At 43.1% G+C, this 20,601-nt stretch overlaps 1 protein-coding gene across 3 annotated transcripts in view; it reads right to left on the bottom strand.

The window, feature by feature from the left end:
- LOC147617888 (pterocarpan synthase 1-like) overlaps window positions 1-18,054 on the bottom strand; it is a 213,923-nt gene extending 195,869 nt beyond the window's left edge. For all 3 annotated transcript variants that reach the window (XM_086776143.1, XM_086776144.1, XM_086776145.1), the window contains exon 1: window positions 17,486-18,054. In XM_086776143.1, coding sequence (XP_086632269.1) covers window positions 17,486-17,939 — 454 coding nt within the window. In that variant the 5' untranslated portion in view covers window positions 17,940-18,054. The remainder of the gene's footprint in view (window positions 1-17,485) is intronic.
- Window positions 18,055-20,601: the final 2,547 nt, after the last annotated feature.

Below are 20,601 nucleotides of genomic sequence, written 5' to 3'. Positions count from 1 at the left end.
ATTAGAGAGTGGAGTTTTCGAGGCTCCCGAACTAGTGTTTTATATGCAGGCAGGTCGACCACCTGGCCAAGGCCTGCCCTCGTAGGAGACCCCGACCTTCACCGCACAACAGCAGACCCCCGATGGCCCGCCCCCAAATATGCGGCTCAACAGCAGACAGCAGGCAAGCAACCTCCGGGACACCCGCTCAGCCCACAGAGACCTCGGATTGGCAACTTGGACAGGGGTGCCGTAGAGGGAGACAGCCACAGCAGCATGCCCAGAGACCGATGCAGCAGTAGTCACAGCGTCAGTACATGCGCTATTAGATGCGCTGTTAGACGTGCCCGTAATTTCTCTATTCAAGCAACGCTTATAGACGTGCCCGCTATTTTGTGCGTCTATCAAGCGCATCTATAGTTGCTTTGTGTTGTTGTGCCAGGCACGCCAAGAGAGGTTAGAGAGGCAGAGGAGCAGAGACACGAGTTCTACTATCATCGCCAGGCTTCGCAGTGGACGCAGCTTGGTGATAGAGTGACTGGGGAGTTTTTTAAGATCACCGAACCCCGCCATGCTCGAGTAGGAGTATGCCAGCTTAGGAGGCAGGTTGGATCGTTAGCCACTGAGCCCGGGGAGATTAGAGCTATTGCCCACTGAGTTCTATAGAGACCTGCTTTCAGCGGAGCCAGCCACGAGGCATGTGATGCTTGCAGATAGACTGTGTGGGCCCATGTACAGAGGAGGGTCACAGATCTTATGCACATAGTTTTGGGTGAGCCCCTCTGAGAGGATGAGCTTGTTGAGGCTTTGAGGGTCCTTCTGTGTCATAGTTACCCTGGGGAGAGGACAGATTGACGCCTACCTTTTTTATGCGCTATTGGGACCTTTTGGGGCCAGGCCTCTGCAGAGGCTTTCAGTATGTTTTGGACACTAGGGTGATGCCACAGAGTTTTTCAGAGGGCTCGATCTTTCTTATCGCCAAGGGGGAGGGAGTGTCAGATGATATTTGGCATTGGAGGCCTATTACAATCCTCAATATTGTCTACAAGAAGGTCCTAGCAAAGGCCTTGAGTTTGAGGATCCACCAGCCCTTCCTAGGGGAGTTGATTCATGCTACCCAGACAGGATTCGTCAAGGAGCACAGTATCCTTGATGACATTTTCACATTCTGGGAGGCGACGGCCCAAGCTAGATTTCTCGGTGAGGACTTGGTCATGATGCTTCTCAATTTTGAGTAGGCATACGATAGAGTCGATTGGGGTTTCCTAGAGGGCACTATGCTTCGCCTGGTTTTGAGCCAGACTGGATTCGAGGAGTGGCAGCTCTATATTCCACAGCTCGTAACCAGGTGTTGATGGGGGCAGGAGAACGAGGGCCGAGTTTTGAGTTCACCAGATCAGTTCGTCAGGGATGCCCTCTCACCCCGTTCCTTTTTCTTTTCTTTGCAGAGGCTATGAGCATGTATCTGACAGCAGAGGAGGTTGGTTTGAGAGGACTCCAGCTTCCAGTCCTCCGAGGTGAGGACCTGCTCGATTCTGAGTTTGCTGATGACACGAGATTGTTTCTGCATGGCCAAGAGGCAAATCTACAGAGGGCAGAGTAGTCGCTACAAGTTTTTGGTGTGGCTTTGGGAGCATTGATCAATTGGCACAAGACAGAGCTTTTTTGGATCAATAGCGCTCCTGCTCCGGCATGGAGCCCAGACACCCGGGTTTTAGATGGATTCCTCCTGGCATAGCAGTGCGGTATCTGGGATGCCAGATTGGACTTGATTTGTCACCCGAGCAGCAGATCACCCCACTTCTTCTGAGCATTCGGAAGAAGCTTTTATATTGGAGTACAGCTCGGGTATCCTTGGCTGGGAGGGTGGTGGTGACAAATCAGGTGTGCTTTTAGCGACTATGTGGTACATCACGTCTTGCTGGATCTTCTCAAGCTCTTGCATCAGCTAGGTATAGAGGCTGATCAGGAACTTTCTTTGGTCTGGGTAGGATGGTCAGCCGACCCGGGTTAAGGTTGCTTGTGCAGTTATTACTCTTCCGCTGGCCCAGGGGGCTTGGGCATTATAGATCCAGATGATCAGAGTAGAGCCTTGTCGAAGCTTATTGTTCAGGGGCTGCTTCCAGGCGGCGCTGAGTCTTGGAAGGAGCTTCTTTTTCAGTGGGGCTGCAGTCTAGAGCTCCCCCACCAGCAAGGGGCACTTGGGCACCACAGATACGGTGGATCTTCATAGAGATGAGGAGGACATGCCTCAGTAGAGGATGGGAGGACAGATTTGCCTTGAGCATCCTACGAGCTTGGGAGCTTTTGAGACCGGGGCTTTCTCAGAGACCTCCCACTTGTGATGAGGAGCGGGCTTGGGACCATTGGTGGTAGGCCCAGCACGCAGTTTTGGAGATTGGCAGGCCTTTTGCAGTCTCGCGGAGGAGATACAGGCGGAGAGGCTGAGTCACTTCAGAGGGGGGCTGACTATGAGGGATGACATTCAGGAGGCACTCACTCAGGAGTGGTTCACGCCTTTCAAGAGCCAACGGCCCCACGGTAGATGGGAGCCTTTACATAGTTGGAGATCCTGATTGCTATCAGAGCTTGCATTGAGAATGGTAGATGCCTCTACTATGAGATACAGGATGAGGGGAGACTTTAGAGAGTGGAGGCAGAGTCGCCTTTGGTTGCAGAGTGCATCTTTCAAAGGATACGGGTAGTGGCCGCCACGTCTTGGAAGTGGCATATTGATCCAGACCCTGCAGATGTGGACTCTGATTGGCGCATATGGGCATGTGCTACGCGCCCCTTGGCCCGGCTCCAGTGGGACCCTGGCAAGTACGAGTGTGGCATGATCCTTATGCGTCCCTCGAGGCCACAGAGATAACCTTTTTCCAGTACACTTTTCGGTTGGGGTGGCAACCTTTTTCCAGTACACTTTTCGGTTGGGGTGGCATATTTTGACTACGAGGAGGATGGTCTCTCCAGCTGCATTGGAGCATTGGCGGCTACAGGGACTCTCACAGGAGTTCCTGAAGGATGGACCAGGCTTTGGGCTAGCCGACAGGCATGCAAGATCTCGACTTTCCAGTGGGGCTGGTTGCCCACAAGGGCTCTACAGTTGGCACCTCGCTTGTCTACATTGGCCTTCCGCCCGACCTGCGTCTGATGTGGCCACCCATTGGAGACACAGAGACATTGCCTATGGGACTGTCCATAGGCGCAGTAGATTTGGCTGAGGATGTTGCGTATTTTGGCCCCCTCTCTCTAGAGGGCATGTATACGTGGGGAGATGCTACTTGGTCGACTTTGTCAGGGCCTGCTCTAGGATACGAGATGGAGCAGGACAGCCAGGCCATCAGATTTATTAGGGACCAGCCTCGCCTTGTTCGTTCACTGGATTTCTTGTCCATGTCGCGGCTGGACACAGGAGAGGGATTTACGATGGGAGCTCCTCAGTAGCCTCACCATATAATTCACCTGGAGAGCCCATTGTTTTAGGGCCTTTGAGGGGAGATTAGAGCCACTAGCAGAGACTGTTCGTACTAGTTAGTTACCATTGGGGGTTTCTTGAATACACAAGCTCTTGTGTAGGTGTGCTACATGTATGAGAGTGGTTGAGTGACTTGCATGGTGTTTCTTGGGCCTCCATTCTTATCGAACTTTTAGTGAACTTGTTGGGGTTGAAGTTCATTGTGAGGCTTTCTTCACATTGTTCAATTTTGGCAACCATATGATGGTATTACCTTCATAATATCCTTCTTGTGTTGAAGCATGTGCACAGGCACCCATCTTTGATGAACATTATAAATTGGTGGGGCTGATGCTTTTGGTGCTGAGGCTTCCTTCTTTGTGCAAGATTAGGGGAATTTGTGATGTTCTTGGAAATCCAAGCGTTGGTATTTCCTTGGTAGTATCCTTATGCTTACAGTAATATTTTGGGTACCCACACTTGTTGAGATGTTAGATTTTGCTTAGGAACTCGCATAGGCTTTTGTGGATGGTTTTGTGGAGTACTTTTCTTTTTCCTTAGCCTCTGAGTGATGCATTGAGGAAGAGCCTTTGACTGTCAAGGCACCCAAATTTGATTGGCACCTTCGTAGTAGCCTTGAGCAACAAGTAGCTGATTCTCCACCCACATTTTGATAGCATTAAGTTACCTTGATTTTTGTTGTCTTAGTGGATTTTTATTTTTGTTTGAAGTGGATGGTTGTGCTGAGCCCTCTTTCACATTAGTTGTCGCCGAGGCTTCAAGTTTGAGACTCATGGCCATTGTTGACGAGATGAGGTTCTAGTCTCTTGTAGAGTGGTGGTTACTGATGTGGAGGCTTTTGTGAGCATACATTCCCCTCTTTTGGCAAGGTTAGATGATGAAGAGGCATTTGCTTTGGGGTTTTTCCTTTGAGTTCCTTGTTAGAGATAGATGGTTGCACAAGAGAACTTTTTTAGGAATAGATGTTGATTGCAAGGCTTTGGCATCGAACTTCGTGATGATGGGGTTGAAGGAGTAAATGCTTTATTGAAGTTAGTCATTGATGCAGATGGTAGGTCATTGTGTAGAGGGGCTTTCGTGGAAGAGGCTTGTAACATTTTGTGTTAAACATCATAGAAATCCATTAGGGTTAGATCCTCTTCCCCTTGTAGTATGGTATTATCAACTTTGTGCTGTTGACCATCATGATGACCCTATCGATCGCTGGCAAAGCACATTGGTGCTTGGGTAGCAATCTCGGGGGGGTCACTATATGTAAAATATCCCTATCACGTGCGTTCAAGGCCTATATTTTAAATCCCTTATTTGTGAATTTTTTATTCTATATAATATCCCCTTTTCTTTATGAATCTGTAAATTTTTTTGAAAAAATTTTAAATCATACCCTTATGTAAATATATTTCTGTAAGTTTCATAAATTAAAATTATGCTTCTGTTGAACGCACGTGATATTCACATTTTTTTGTGAGTGACCCCCCCGAGGTAGCAATATTCCATTGACACCCCAAGATCAAATCTGCTTCCAACACATACTCAACCACCACAAAAAACTTGCAAGTAAGTGGGTTAGTTTCAATATACATTTTATGTTCAAAGTACCCCAAACATGGCATGTTCAATTTATCCTAGAAACACCAGTGGACTTTGCCTCCAAAGAGGCCACTGTCAACACCCACGACATACGTGAAGAGACAGTGACATTCACAAGGGAAGAACTTGCTCTCATGGTGGAGGGCGCTGGATTGGAGTTAAACAAGGTCAAAGAAAGCTTAGGGACACAGCTAGCAGAGAAGGAGAAAGAAGCTGAGCGATTATCTCAAGCGTCAACTCCTCCCCCGGCCAATAGAGGGATTCAAGAGCAGCTCACAAAGATCAGCCAAGATGTGCAGAGCATCTCTTCACGTATTGCTCCTGTGCGCCAAGGAAACCACATCTCTCATTTTTTGATACATCCTGATCTTGTGGGAGTTTCTACTGAGGCTACTAGTTCCTCCACCCCCCAATGTCCTATATGTTACAAAGTATTCGATGGGTGGATCGGCCAGTATATACTACCCTGTGGACACTACTACCACTTAATATGTTTAGTGAGGCAAATGCAAAATACTTCCACATGTGCATTGTGTAGTGTCCCAATAAATCAAGGTATTTATACAGTGTTCAGGATGGCTAGCGAATATAAACCACTAGGATCTTTAGATGCAACTCCTAGTGCAATTCGTAATTTATTTCAAGATGAAAGCTAAGAAAGACATAAATCCTACTTTTGTATTGATAATTTCTCCAAATACGATCATTTGTACAAGTACTTTTTATGAAATTAATGAAATGACTTCTTCCTCTATGTTAGTATCTTGCTCCAAAATTCTTTCACCGTTTACTCTCTCGTCTGCTAAATTAAGCTCATCTAAGTCAATGTCTAAATTGTCTTCTATCTCAAGGGTGGTGCACAACGTGCGTCCAACATCAAAGTTCTCGTCTACTACATCATTACAATTGTACATCCATCTGGGCATATCTTCTTCATACTCTTCGCTTTCAATGTCTCATAAGATCTTTTCATTGCAATACATGTAAACAAGTTTATCTGCTCGATCTGCAAGAAGTCGATTGCGAATAGTACTGTGAATATATTTGTACATGCTCCAGTTTCTTTTTGAGCCTGAGTTTGAAGAGCACTGACTTAGAACCTTCATCGCAAGGTTGCGCAATAAAGCATAATGCTCACCACCATTCATCATCCACCACTTCCATGCAGGTTGCTCTTTAGCCATTTGTTGAACAAGGGAGTTGGAAAATAAACCCTCTTTCAATCGAAATGAGGTCATCTCCTTTATGCACTTTACACGATCATCAACATTATTATAGAAAGTGTTTACCACTTTATAAAAATCTTGCACCACCTCAACGTTGGACATCAAATCCATATTCCAATATTCAGGATCTAACATGTAAGCAGCACTGTGTAGTGGTGAATGCGCTCCAATCTATCTAGCATGAAAGTACTTCAATAGGACTTTTCTTTGTCTACTCGAGAATGGTACACGCCATTGCTTTTCCACCACTGAATGCTCTAATTTCTCAAGACACTCCAAACTCCGCTAGACAGTCCACCATTGCATCCATGCTTTCCCGAGATTAGGCACTCTTTGATCAAGACTTCGTACGGCATACATAACAGGCATCATTACATGGTATGCATCCATCACACTGTTCCACCAACTTCTTCTCGTAAGCACTGCCTTCAAGACTTTGATTTTCTCTTTCACTTTTTCAAGTTGAGTGCTCTCCCAGTCATGAAATACCATGCATGTAAATGTTTCGCAAACTGCATCTTTATTTCTAAGAAGAGACTCAAAAGTGTAAAAGTGAGTGCAAAACCTAGTCTCCGCTGGAAGCTTTAACATAACTGACATGCGAGGTCGAAAAATATCTAACACTCTCTGTCTCTTGAGCATGAATCTGACAAGCTGGCGAGCAGTGTCGACGATTGAGGCAAACCATTTGGTATCATCACTTTTATACCAATCTTTTAATACAAGATTCAAACTATGAGTATTACAGCCTACCGGAAAAACATGTGGATATTGTCGCTGTAGGATTTTGGATGCATTTTTGCAATTCTTTGCATTGTCCATGATGACTTGGACTACATTTTTGGAACCCACTTCCTCTATCACAGAGCCAATGACTTGAGCAATGTAAGCCCCAGTTTTGATTGAACCAGCTGAATCCACAGCACGGATGAAAGTCTCACCTCTAGGTGAAATAACCATTATATTAATTAATGGTTTTCTTTGTACATTAGACCATCCATCACTTACTATACTACATCCAGAAAGCTCTATATTGCTAAGAATTATTCTTTGTACATGTTCTTTTACTTGCGCATAACATTTCTCTAATAGATCATTTCGCATAGCATGGTACGTAGGCGGTGAAAACCCTGGTCCAAACTCACCAATTTTCTTCCATGCTCTCTTCCAATGCTCACTGTCCACCATCATCATAGCACTCCCAGAAAAGTAAATCGCTTCAGCAAGGGCGAGTTGTGCATCATCGAGTCGACCTTGACGTAGGCTTTCTTGCAATGAAGTTTGACGCATGGGTATATTTCCTACGTCAAAGTTTCGCTTGCAGGAAGATGCACTGGGTAGATTACTTTCTGGTTGCACATTGCCGTTCGGAGTACAAGTAGGCGATGTAGCGGGAGTTTGATGATTAGAACAACAGTGTTCTTGCTGCCTTGATACATTAACGGTAGGAGTGTCATGTTTTCTTGAATTTTTCTTTTGAATTTCTTCTCTTATGCGTTTGGCCACTACAGGTGCAGAGGGGTGGGTACATGACTTTTTCTTCGGTCCGCCTAAAAAGTGTTCTCTTAGTCGAGGCGCCCCATCTGATTTTACTGCATGGCATAGCTTACACTCCCAATCTATGAATCGATCACCAACGTTAATTGCATATTGCCACTCTATCCCAGGTGCCTTTTTTTTCCTGCTATTTGAAATTTGGACTCTATTGGAGGTATCACTGGATCCAACATTGTCCTCCATCTGAACAAATAACCTATTCAACCAAGCATATAACAATGAATACACAAATGAAAAAACAACAAAGTCACTCACGTATTACAAAACATACATTAGCAGACAAAGTACTTCGAAACTATCTTGACAAATACAAAAGATCATCACATAACACAAAACTACTTCAAACTATCTTGCAAGGTCTTACCACAAAACTACTTCGAAACTATCATGCACATTGCACCCCCAATGAAGGATGCCTTTTGTACCCAATTAAGGATACTTTACACAATCAAAGATCTATTCTTGCCCAATACTCTAGTATAGGACAATAGACCTTCTCTAACATTCACAAAGAAAATCAAAGATCTATGCTTGCCCAATACTCTAGTATAGGACAATAGACCCTTGTCTACTCTAAACTATATCAAGTATCAAGAACCAATACAAGCCCCTAAGCAGGACTCTTGGCTCCATCCAACCATTCATAAAGCAGAATGAGGTAGATTACCTACGTAGCTCAAATGCAAAGCTGAATGACTCCAAATTTGTCCCTAAATCTCCGCAAGTATTAGCTACTACGAACCACACCCTGCCCCCAATTCAAAGAACTAAGGACGAGTGGCTCAATAGCCTTAGGAGTGCCTACAAGGAAAGACGACAGCCCCTAAGATAAGGACGTTCTTCCCAAGAGGACACTTCTAGCAACTCGAGAGCTCTACAAGTACTTTGAGGAGAGATATCACGCCCCCAAAACAAGGACTATCTCCCAAAAGTTCCACGATGGGTGTCGGGAAGTGTTTATAAACAGAATAGAACCCCGCCGGTGTTCTTTGCTTTTCCCAGCGGGCCCGCTGGGATAACTGCTTATCCCGGCGGGCCCGCTGGGAAAATCAAAAGCCCGGAGGTGTTACGGGACTAGTGGGTTCTGGCAGGTCATTGCTCAGGTCATGTGAATATACAATGTGATCACAAGTTTTAATATGTTAACAATAGGTTTTGTTAACGTGATCACGAAATTGTGAAGACGTTAATGAAATCCCTGTGGCCAACGGACCCCCTTTCACATCGTGAACTAGCAGGGTGCAGTTCACGTTGTGAAGAGGACTTCATAGATTTTATCAAATTTGATTTTTTAAACTTTTTTTTAGGGACTGTTTCACGTCGCCAATTACTTAGGGTTTAACATCATGAACCCAAACGTCACCAAAAAAAATTAGTTTTTTTTTGTGTGAGGACTATTTCACGTCTTGAAACACTTAAGGGTTCACGTCGTGAAACACTTAGGATGTGAACCGATTTTTGAATTTTTCTCTGTGCGCGGACCCTTAGGACATGAGACCTTAAGCCGTGAGAGTGCAGAAAATGGTTCATGCATGAACCATTTTTTTTGGGTGCGCAGATCCCTAGGACGTGAGGCCTTAAGTTGTGCAAGTGCGAAAAATGGTTCACACATGAACCATTTTTTCGATCTTTTTTGTAAGGTTAGTGGGAAATTCAAATTTCCTTGTTTGGGGGGGGATTTTTTACATGTTGGCTCCCATCGTTGAATAGTGGTTTTACTATTGATGGCTCTGGAGAACATGCTTTCGTAGACCCATCCTTGACCTTGTGTGCTTCCACTATCTACAAATCTATAGCCAATTCTTTCTAAGTAATAGGGCATAGGTTCCTTGTTTGGATCCACTTTGTAGACTTAGTGGCCATAGATCAGCCAATATTTAGTCTTTTTGCTGGACAGGGGTGGATTTTCTCTTCCTTTCCAGATGGAGTTGGTTTGACAGCATGTGGACTCTACTCATCATTTGTGGAGAGCTTATAGATTTTAGACTTGCGTAACCAAAAGGAGTTCTTGGTGTGTGCTGATGCTAGACATTTCAGGTCTTTTTTGGCAACCCATTTGTATTTTTGAACAAAACAGGTAAGGACACTAAGGTTAGAACTCAGGAATATTTGCTATGGGCATTGTTGCTTAAAATTTGCCTTCCCTTGGGCAATAAGACTTCCCAGTTTGGTGCAAGTGTTGCTTCGTCATCTGAACTATAGTTTTTTGAAAACCTTGCCCATTTAATGGGTGCACACATACGGTACATTTTGGCATCCGGCACCTCATTCGACAAATAGATAGTCTGGTTGCCTGAGGGTAGGTGAGCCATGAATGTATGAACTATCCATTGAATGTCCAAGACATATCTGGCCATCCAATTTTTGCATAGTATGACTTCCTCTTTCATTTCCCTTGCATTCATGACATGAAAAATACCTTCCACAAGATCATTTTTTATATAATAAGACACATTTAACAAGTCGAGGGACTTGGAGACACAACCATTGAACAAACTCAATGCTAGACCTGAATACATTCTAGCCCAAGTTTCATAAGACATGAGGCTTAAGCCGAGGCTTAAGCCAACTCCCGTGTCAAGTAAACATAATGAAGGATAAAGTGTGTTCATGGCACAGAATCCTAGGTATACCCATCTTGGTGGGATATAATCATTATTTTCCCAATTTTGGCTAGCCACATTGCAGTTTTGAATAGATAGCCTATTAGATTTTTGTTTCCTTATCTCGCTTACGAGCCCTAGTTTCCAGCTGAGTGAGCTTTTGTTTCTCTTTCTCCTCATGTTTCCTTAGTTTAGCTTCATGGATGGCTTTCTGTAAGAATGGTTTCCGTAAAAGGTCCATAAAACCTATGCAACTTGCTCCCATTTACATAGGAGTCAAAAGGTACGCCATGTAAGGTTTCTAATCTAGCCGAGTTGGAGTTAGTGAGTTCAAAAATTCTAAATGGACCCATGCCCAGCGTCTTGAGTTCCTATTTGTTTCGTTTGACAACACATCAGTGCGCTAAGTCACCTTTCTTGAAGTCTTTTTTACTCAAGTGGTTGTCAAACCATTTTTTTCTTCAAAGCTTTTCAACATATAATCCATAGGCTGCACAAAGTCTAGTCTCAACAAGGAATTCTAATTGGAACAACCTCTCGGATATCTCATTTCCCTTAAGTTTTTCTTATTTCCACTCTTAAAGAGGGCACAATATATTCCATAGGCATAACCCTCCAACCCATACACCATATGAAAGGGATTCATTCTAGTAGTAGTCTTATAGGCCACTGTATAGGCCCAAAGAGTAGCAGGAAGGTTTTGTTCCCAATCATTTCTTCGTTCATTTACTATTTTGGTCAATATGGTGCATAAAGTCTTGTTATTACTTTCTGCTTGCCCATTGGGGCATACGATCCTTGTTATGAGTTATAGTAGCGAATCTCTAGAATTCTTCACACATCTTGACAAATTCTGAGGCATCACCAAAGAGTGTTGGCCACCATAGGCCTAATTGAAGCACTTTTTGTGCAGTGGTTTCTGCGGCAAAATGTCCACCACCTAGATTGACTGGCTGCATTACTTCATTCTCTACAAAAGGAACATCTCTGCTTATGATAACCTTTCTAGTAATAGGATCATAAAGATGAAATCCTTTACTTTTAAGGCTATATCCCACAAATATGCATTTGACACTCTTGTCTCATCAAGCTTTGTTCTGTGTTGGGCTAGAACTAAAGCATATGCAACCGATCCAAAAATTTTGAAGTGATGAACCTTGGGCTTGTACCTGGAGTCTTATCAACCAAAGCCTTGGTTGGGCATATGTTCAAAATGTAGGTGGCTATAGTAATGGCCTCTCCCCAGAATCCCTTTGAGATTTTCTTATATTTTAGCATGCATCGAGTCATCTCCATGAGTGTCCTATTCTTCCTTTTGGTAATAGGATTATGGTGAGGTGTGTATGGCACTATCAAATGATGCTTGATGCCACATTCCTACAAGTACCCCTCAAAGGCATTTGAAGTGTACTCTCCCCCTCTATCTGAACAAAGTGTTTGTATCTTTGAATTGGTTTGATTCTCAGCCATAGCCTTGAATATCTTGAACCAATAAAATACTTCTGATTTATGCTTCATGAGGAAAAGCCAAGTGAGCCTAGAAAGATCATCAATAAAGGTAACAAAATACCTTGCCCCGCTATGAGTAGTCACATTCATGGGGCCACACACATCACTCTGCACTATCTACAATACTCTTGTTGCTTTGACATCACCCTTGCCATCCTTTTTGAAAGGTAGGCGGTGTAATTTTCCAAGAGCACACTCTTCACACACTTCATGAGTTGGCTGCTGTAATTTAGGCATCCCAATGACCATCTTGTTGTTATACAAGTAGGTCAATGCCCTATGATGAACAATGACCACCTTGAGAAGCACATGATACAGCCATAGCATGATGAGTATAGGACTGAGCATCAAGCTTGTACAACCCTTTCTCATAAGTACCTATAGCCACAATAGCATAGCCCTCTTGGGATCCTTAATCCGACATTGGCCATCCTGGAACTCCACCAAAATGTGTTGGTCATAATCAATGGAAGAAATTGAAATGAGATTCTTTTTCAAATCTGGCACATACCAAACATCACGAATGTATTGTTTCTTCCCTGAACCATCCAAAAGAATAGGAACATGTCCCACTCCTGTGATGTCTTGTGTAGCATCATTTGCACAAATCACCTGTCTGCCACATGAACAGGTGTGATCTCCTCAAACCAATCTCTGTGGTGTGTCATGTGCCTCGATGCACCACTATCCAAATACATTGTGTCAGTGGTAGCCAAAGATGCATCAAGTGTCTCTGGCACTGGCTCAATAAGAGCATGGGCATGTGCATGAGCATGTGCACTGCAATCACTAGATTCCCCCCTTGTGTCAATGATCTCATGATCCATTACACCAAAGGCAAAGTCCTTGTCATTCTGTGCATAATGAGCATGAGATGAGGCATTTGAATATTCAGCCGGAGAGCAACAAAATTACTATTTGTACCTTGCCTCTTCTTCTCATTTGTGATTCTTTTCTAACATTCTGCAATGTAGTGACCTAGCACCTTGCAGTAATTGCATATTCCCTTCTTCTTTGGTCCTTGACTAGCATTGTTGCTTGCATTCCCCTCATTCTTGGGCCGATATGCATGGCTGTTCTTTTTTTGAAAATTACCTCCCTTGGGCTGAAATTTGCCCTTCCCTCCGAAAAGTTCTTGCTCACCTTGGTGGGAAGAATGGGCAAAATTGGAGGTTCTCTCCTCTTCCTGTAAGAGTAGCCCTACCAACTCATCAAAAGAAACAAGGGCAGCCTTGAGCATAATGATCAAAGATGTCACAAAAGTACCATAAGAAGGGGCCAGGATATTGAGAGTAGTGGAGACTAACTTTTTGTCCTCCATTTCCTCATCAACACCTGCTATAGCTAATCTCTAAGATCAATGATCTTTGTAATCTCTTTGCAATATGCTCAGTGATTGTTTGACCTTCCTCCATCTTCAACTCCTTGAGTTGATTGGTCAATGCAAGAATTCTAGCCTCATTCTTGACATGATACATGCTCTCCAGCTTATCCCATGCCACCTTGACACTTTTACATAACTTGATGGTGGTTGACATAATGTGCCTCTTCACTGAGAGGGCAATCAATGACAAATCTTGGGCATTCCTTCTATCAAACTTCTTCTGCTCATCTAAAAGAGAAGTAGATGGAGCAGGAGGAGTAGCAGGTGTCTAACTTATAGTGGATGAGCTAGTGCTAGTAGATGCTGCAGGCAGGCCTAGTCTCATCTCCACTCACAATGTCCCAAAGACCCTTGCCAACCAAAATATTTCGCAGCATAAATGACTACAATGCATAGTTGGGACCTTCCAACTTATCCCTTTTGGTCATGGTTCCAAAACTCTCTTGAAGAGACATGGTTCCAAAACTCTCTGAAAGAGACATGGTGACTTCACAAACAACTGACTCAAATACTTGCAAGTAAAAACAATGCAACCCAGAGCAAACAGGCTCTATGCAATCACTGCAAATGCCATCAACCTCTGTAACCCAAATCTGAAATCTGAAAGTGTAGCTCAAGTGCAATAATGCATCCAATCACTGCCAACACAATCTGAAATTGCAAGCTGGAAACTGTGTCCAAGCAATGGGTACCTGTTCAATGAGTTCCTGGGGTAAGGAAGAAGTAGAATCTTACCAAGACCAAAGTCGTGCTGAACAGGAGGTTGAAATGCTGAAGAATGGAGTGCATAGGAGCCACAGAAAGAGACGACCTGAGGGCAGGGAGTAGCACGAAGAAAGACGGGCTGAATACTGTAAGAATTCGTAGCCCATAAAAGTTCGAATTCTGAATCTTAGCTCAAAATGAAATTCTAAGTGCAAAAATAGGTCCGAAAGGGGCGTATTACCTCAAGACACTTGCCTACACAGCTTCCAGATCATCGAGATTGATTCCATGAGCTTAACTCCACCCTGATTAAGTGCCAAAATGTTCAATTGTGCTCATGGTCAAGCAATGCACACCCACTCCTACGCTTCTTGGGCAGTTTACACTAGCTCTCTGCCCATCTACTTTGGAAGAAGAAACTTACAATTGTGAGAGAAGTGAGCAAAATCATAACAATCAAATAAGTGAAGGACTGACAAGAAAAAAACATTCTAAGATTATTAAAAAGACTAAAAACATTATGGAACACATACTCATTTATATATGCATTGATGTAAGCAAAAAGTTCAAAAGTGTATATATGCTATCATTGTAACCTATCTTATTCATATCTTAACATGAAAAAGCCATAAAGGCAATACCCATTCATTTATTTCAATCAAGATCCTTATTATTTTTCTCACAAACATAATTTTTATGTTAAATCATCTACAACAATCTACTTCTCTTAGATAGTTTGCCAACTAGAGGACATTGTCACCAAACTATGTATTTTTACAACATTATGATTGTTCCTCTTCCTTTTTTAAAAACTTTTGGCGACTACTAGAAGAGAGCAACATACTCCATGAGGACCCCTCATCTCCTCTACAAAGTGAGGGCAAGGTAACAATTGGGTGTCTAGCCAAGGATCGAACCTAGTACCTCCAGGTTACAAGTCACCCCCTTTAACCACACTAGAACAAGCGCCCGATGCTATGATTGTTCCTCTTCTTGCAAATGCCTTGTCTTACCTCTTTTACTACCATGGCCAAGTCAAGTCAAATGGTACATGTTTGTGCATGACTCATTATTTGCTAAGCTATGAGTACAATATATGTACACCTCCATACAAAGTACCTATGTGCTAGGGTTAGGGTTTCTATATAATAGGGTTTAGCAAAGGCATGAAGCTAATGATTTTAATTTAGTTATTTACAACCTTGGTTTGTAAGTCACACACCCTCTTTTGAGGAGTGTCCTTCGATAAAAAAACAATATGCTCATTTCACACGCACACCCTTTCTAACGCATCTAATGCATCATCTACATAACATACTTATCTAGGGTTCGGGCACCATGTATGGTGTAAATGGCAACACAAAGATGACATTTACTTAGAAGAAATGGCATAAGAAGTGTCATTTATCCATATGAAATGACACAAGAAACTCTAATGTGTTTAATTTAAAATGGCTAAGAAAATGCTATTTATTTATAAGTAATGGCACAAACACTGCCATTTATACATGAGAAATAGCACACATAGCGCCATTTATCTAATGGAAAATGCACACATAATGCCATTTATCCATGATAAACGGCACACACAATGCCATTTATTCATTAGATCCACAAGAAATGGAAAAAGAGAGCTCACTTTGAAAAACTTATGTCATCTTTGTGTATGATAGCATATCAAAGGCACTTTCATTAATGACAAGAAATTGCAAGTTTCAAAGAACACATACTATATTGCATAAAAGATAGGAAGCAATAAAATAGTACTTTTTAACTTTCAAATTGACATAAAAATAATTTCTTTTACAAAAAGAGCTCTTGAGATAGAAAGAAACCAATGCATTTTTTTGAGATAACAACTAACAACAACATGAGCTAAGAAACCCATCATAAAGGTGTCACATGACAGGGATTTCATGCAACATTTAATTTAATAGCTTGCTCTAAATCCGCTATCTCCTCTGATGCTTTGAATAAAGGGGCAGTTTTGATTATAACATTAATAACTTCTATAAATCCTGGCTCGATTGGTACAATATGTATAATGAAGTGAGGATCTAAGCTTTTGATGGTTCCTAAACCAATAATTTCTCCTAAGCCCTTGTGCAAAATCTTCACTCTTTGGCCCTTTTGAAGACATCCACCCTTAAAAAAATCATACTTATGAACATCTTAAAAATATATATGAATCTATAATCTAAACCATTTTATATTATTAAAGTCAAATATTAAAGATGCATAACTGACCTCATTGGCTCCAATTGATGTTGGTGTTGTTTTAAGATGTGGATTAACATGGGCATAGGCCTACATTATTGCGTGATATAATTAACACCTTTTGTACCCATGGGTGGTTATGCCTTTAATTAATATATATAAGTTACCTGTGGCGGTGTAGAAAAAGAGCTTGACAACGTTCTCTTCAAAGCTTCTAGCTCTTCTCTCAAAGAATCCATACCTTCATCCTTCTATTTCAACTTTTTGACAAGAGTATCAGCTTGAGAAGAAGAATCTTCATGGTTAATGACAAGCTTTGAAGTACCACCACATTATGCTACTTTGTTTTCAGTGTTGATCTACTTTGTTTTCAGTGTTGATCTACTTGATATTTCTAGCAATGTATCCACATCAGAGTCCTAATAATTAAAAAAGTCAATAAAACACTATTATAGTACTTCTACCATCTAAAAATTTTGAAGTGTAAATAAGAATTTCAAAGGAATATTACATGCACACAATTACATTTAGAGAGTAAATTCCACTACTTCAAACTTTTCAGGTGTAGTAGCTCGACAATGATCCTCTTTCTTTTGACCCATAACCCTTGGAGGTGTGACCCTCCACAAAGATCTCTTTTTGAGTTGGAGACCCTTTAAGTTGTATAGCCTACATAACTTTGAAATTATACTTCATAAAGAAACAAACAATTGATAAGAATTAAATAAATCATAGATATAAAGAAAATACCAATTCTTGCTTCACTCCAACATATCCTTTTCGTCCAACATTTGTGAAATTGACTTGAGATTTTTTACTCTTCTTATTGGCGATCACTAGCTTTCTATAGAAAATCACAACAATAACATTATGAACTTAGCTAACTATGAATATTATTATGTTAATGTGTCACTTATTGAGCTACCAAATTATCAACACTTACTAGTTATTGAGAAGCTGTGGAGATACCCTTCAGAAATGCTAATGGATGCAATTTAGCAGTAAAAACTCAATATATATAGCACCATCATGATATGACATACAGTCCAAGGCGAAACCTGACGTTTATCTCATATTTTCTGCCATCATACAACTAAGGGTCCAACGACCATAGTTTACTTTAAGAGGGAATTGACAGTGTTGTGGGTCATGGGGGGATCCGGAAGTCGGAGGTAAACAGTGAAATGGAAGGTGTGGCGGGTTTGGTTAGTGCTGTGGAGAGAAGCGACGGCATAACCTTGGACTCCTCGGAAGTCGTTGGAGCCTCCTGTGATTCCATACTCAAAGCTTTCGGGTTGCAGGATGTTGAGTTCACCCATGGTACTGAAGGTACCACTGTAGACACCGTCATCGTAGTTCACGCTGCACATGTGCACGCTGGCCATGTAATTGGGGTTGTAGTGCAAGGAGAGGGTGGTGGCGATGCACCTCTCAGCACCCAGGCTGGTGGAGTTGAGGTCCGGGCCGACGGTCAAGGGCAAGTCCATGACTAACAGTGTGCCAAAGTTGACGGTGGCGCTGGCATTAGCGCCAGCTGGTATTTCCACCACCAAGTTCTCACCCACGTCGTTGTGCATGTAGTACTCTAGAATGATCGACTTCTCTTCTGCGCCGAGTGCGCATGCAGCAGCAGCGAGCACTAGCCAAAGCGTGAAGAGGGCTCTATAAGCAAAGCCAGAGACAGTGCACATGTTGCTGAAATGGTAAGGAACTGAGCTTAGAATCGAAGCAGCTGGAGGCCGGGCGAGAGAGAGAGCCTAGAGGGGGAGAGAGAGGGAGAGAAAGAGAGAAGCTTGTAATTACAGCTCGCGGGGAAGCTAACTGCCTTAATAATGCCATGAAATTAAATGCAATGCCACACACAAGAAAAAGCAAGGAAACTGAGGAATTGCGTGGCCTTCAATTGCTAGCTGTATTGTTCTTCAACTGCTAGCTTCCTTACAGAAACCATAGTTCATGTCCTAATAGCAAGGACGCCTAAGAGCAAGTTCACATGGACTGACCGGTCGGCAGCTCGTCGGTTCACGCATAGTTTCTACTTTCTAGGCTTCGTTAGCCGGCCATCTTTAGAAAATATTATCTTCCAACTTTAGAAAAGTCACTACTATGCAGTGCGGAGCCTCTCTCTTTCACCCTTTACTTCTCTGTCTTGCCAGCAGACCGGTCCGTGCTCTCTTTCTATGCTCGGTATAATGTGGCCAGGGGAGAAGTTAAGGGGGGTCGATTCAGACTACAACGGCGGTAGGGTTGCAGTGTAGAGCTGAGCAGGCGTTTCTCCGTTCAGACTCGACGGCAGCAAGCCAAGATCCAGGATACGGAAGGGATCCCGTCCGACGAACCGAGGCTAATGTCCGTCCGTCCGTCCGTCTTCAGGAATTGAAGGCAATGAGCCACTGCAGAATGTGTCAGAGATCCACTCGAGATCTTTACTTTGTCAGTCCCAGTAGGACGGACTTCTTTTTCTTGTTCAAGCGCCTCTTAACACTTTTTGATGTGGAGGCTTCCATATGCTCTGCTCCATCCTTCTAGGCTTGAGACCTAGTTGTGACAGCATTGGCCGGGGCTAATACAAAGTGCTCGCCGTCACGGTCTTGTAAAACACTCATCATGTTAAGACCCGTGGTTGGTCCTGCTGAGCTGCCCGGATTCCCTGGTTGTTTTTTCAAAAAACGGCTGCTTATATTAAGAGGTTAGAAAGAGACAGGTTACAACATGTTGAGAACTCTAATGCCCGGATTCCCTGGTTGTTGTTGGGGCTTGTATTGACAATCCTCAAGCAAATGGTCCACCCCACAACCTAAGCACCATCTATCCAATGGCGTACGAATTACCACGGTAGGGGCATCTTTGTAGGCCCTCTTGGGACATTCAGCTTTAATGTGAGGCCCACCATAAGCGTAACAAGAAAGAGGGGATCTTCGGTTAATAGATTTTATATCCTTGCCCCTTCCTATAGTAATCATATTTAGCAAGGATGTATACTCCTCAGAGTTTACCATGGTAAAGACATTGGAGGGGGTGGGCTAGTTTTGGGTTCCTTTATAGAACCATATATACTTTCCACCTCCTGTTGAGTTTGCCTGACCAACTTTGCTGCCTCTTTGATGAGCTCTTTTATCTTTAGGAGCACAAGGATATTGGGCAAGCTCTTTGGGAAGTTTTGGATTGTCATCCTTGAAGCTACTTTCCACAATCCTCTTAACAAATCTCAGGCGCTTGTCTTCAGGAATTGAAGGCAATGAGCCACTGGAGAATGTGTCAGAGATCCACTCGAGATCTTTACTTTGTCAGTCCCAGTAGGACGGACTTCTTTTTCTTGTTCAAGCGCCTCTTAACACTTTTTGATGTGGAGGCTTCCATATGCTCTGCTCCATCCTTCTAGGCTTGAGACCTAGTTGTGACAGCATTGGCTGGGGCTAATACAAAGTGTTGGCCGTCACGGTCTTGTAAAACACTCATCATGTTAAGACCCGTGGTAGGTCCTGCTGAGCTGCCCGGATTCCCTGGTTGTTTTTTCAAAAAACGGCTGCTTATATTAAGAGGTTAGAAAGAGACAGGTCGCAACATGTTGAGAACTCTAATGCCCGGATTCCCTGGTTGTTGTTGGGGCTTGTATTGACAATCCTTAAGCACATGGTCCACCCCACAACCTAAGCTATGAATTACCACGGTAGGGGCATCTTTGTAGGCCCTATTGGGACATTGTTACATAGGCATCACTCCAGGGGGAGCTGGCTGAGGAGGCAAGACTAGAGGTGATAGGGGATTGATACCTCCCCTACCTGCATTAAGCTCTGGGTTTGAGCCAGAGGCACCGGTAAGGCCAATGGCCTTTGAGGAGCCGGCAAAGCTCGTGCCCCTGTTGTTGGGTTATTTCTCAAGGCTGGTTTAACCTGTAACATCTACTCATGTCATGGTTACCCATGCGTGCGCAGTATCCACACCATAGATTTGGTCTGGGTTTCAGATGTGGACACTCGGTAGTTGTATGATTAGCCTTACACAGTATGCACACCACACCATATCCCATCGTGGGTAAAGATGCTAATTGCCAGCCTCTTTGGGAACTATTTTAAACTCCTCCTTCAGTTGCTTCATGAGTCTCCCAATCAATTCAGCATCCTCCTTTTTGTCTGGAGCTTTGTGGTTATCTAAACCAATGTTCTTCGAGGCCTTCTTATACGATGCTTCAGAGCCTGGGAACTCCCTGGGTGGTCCCATTAGATTGTCATCATAATCAATGGCATCTAAAGCACACTCGTTGAATGTTCTATGGCAACGGGCGGGTGTAAAGGGCATCATGGAGTTTTTCACTCTGTACTTCATGGAGTTTTTCATTCTGTAATCCTTCAA

The sequence above is a fragment of the Cibotium barometz genome, chromosome 36 (genome assembly GCF_041138505.1).
Source record: "Cibotium barometz isolate CiBa-2024 chromosome 36, ASM4113850v1, whole genome shotgun sequence".
NCBI classification, from domain to species: Eukaryota; Viridiplantae; Streptophyta; class Polypodiopsida; order Cyatheales; family Cibotiaceae; genus Cibotium; species Cibotium barometz.
Note: the sequence above shows the minus strand (reverse complement) of the source record. Positions and strands in the feature narration are given on the sequence as shown.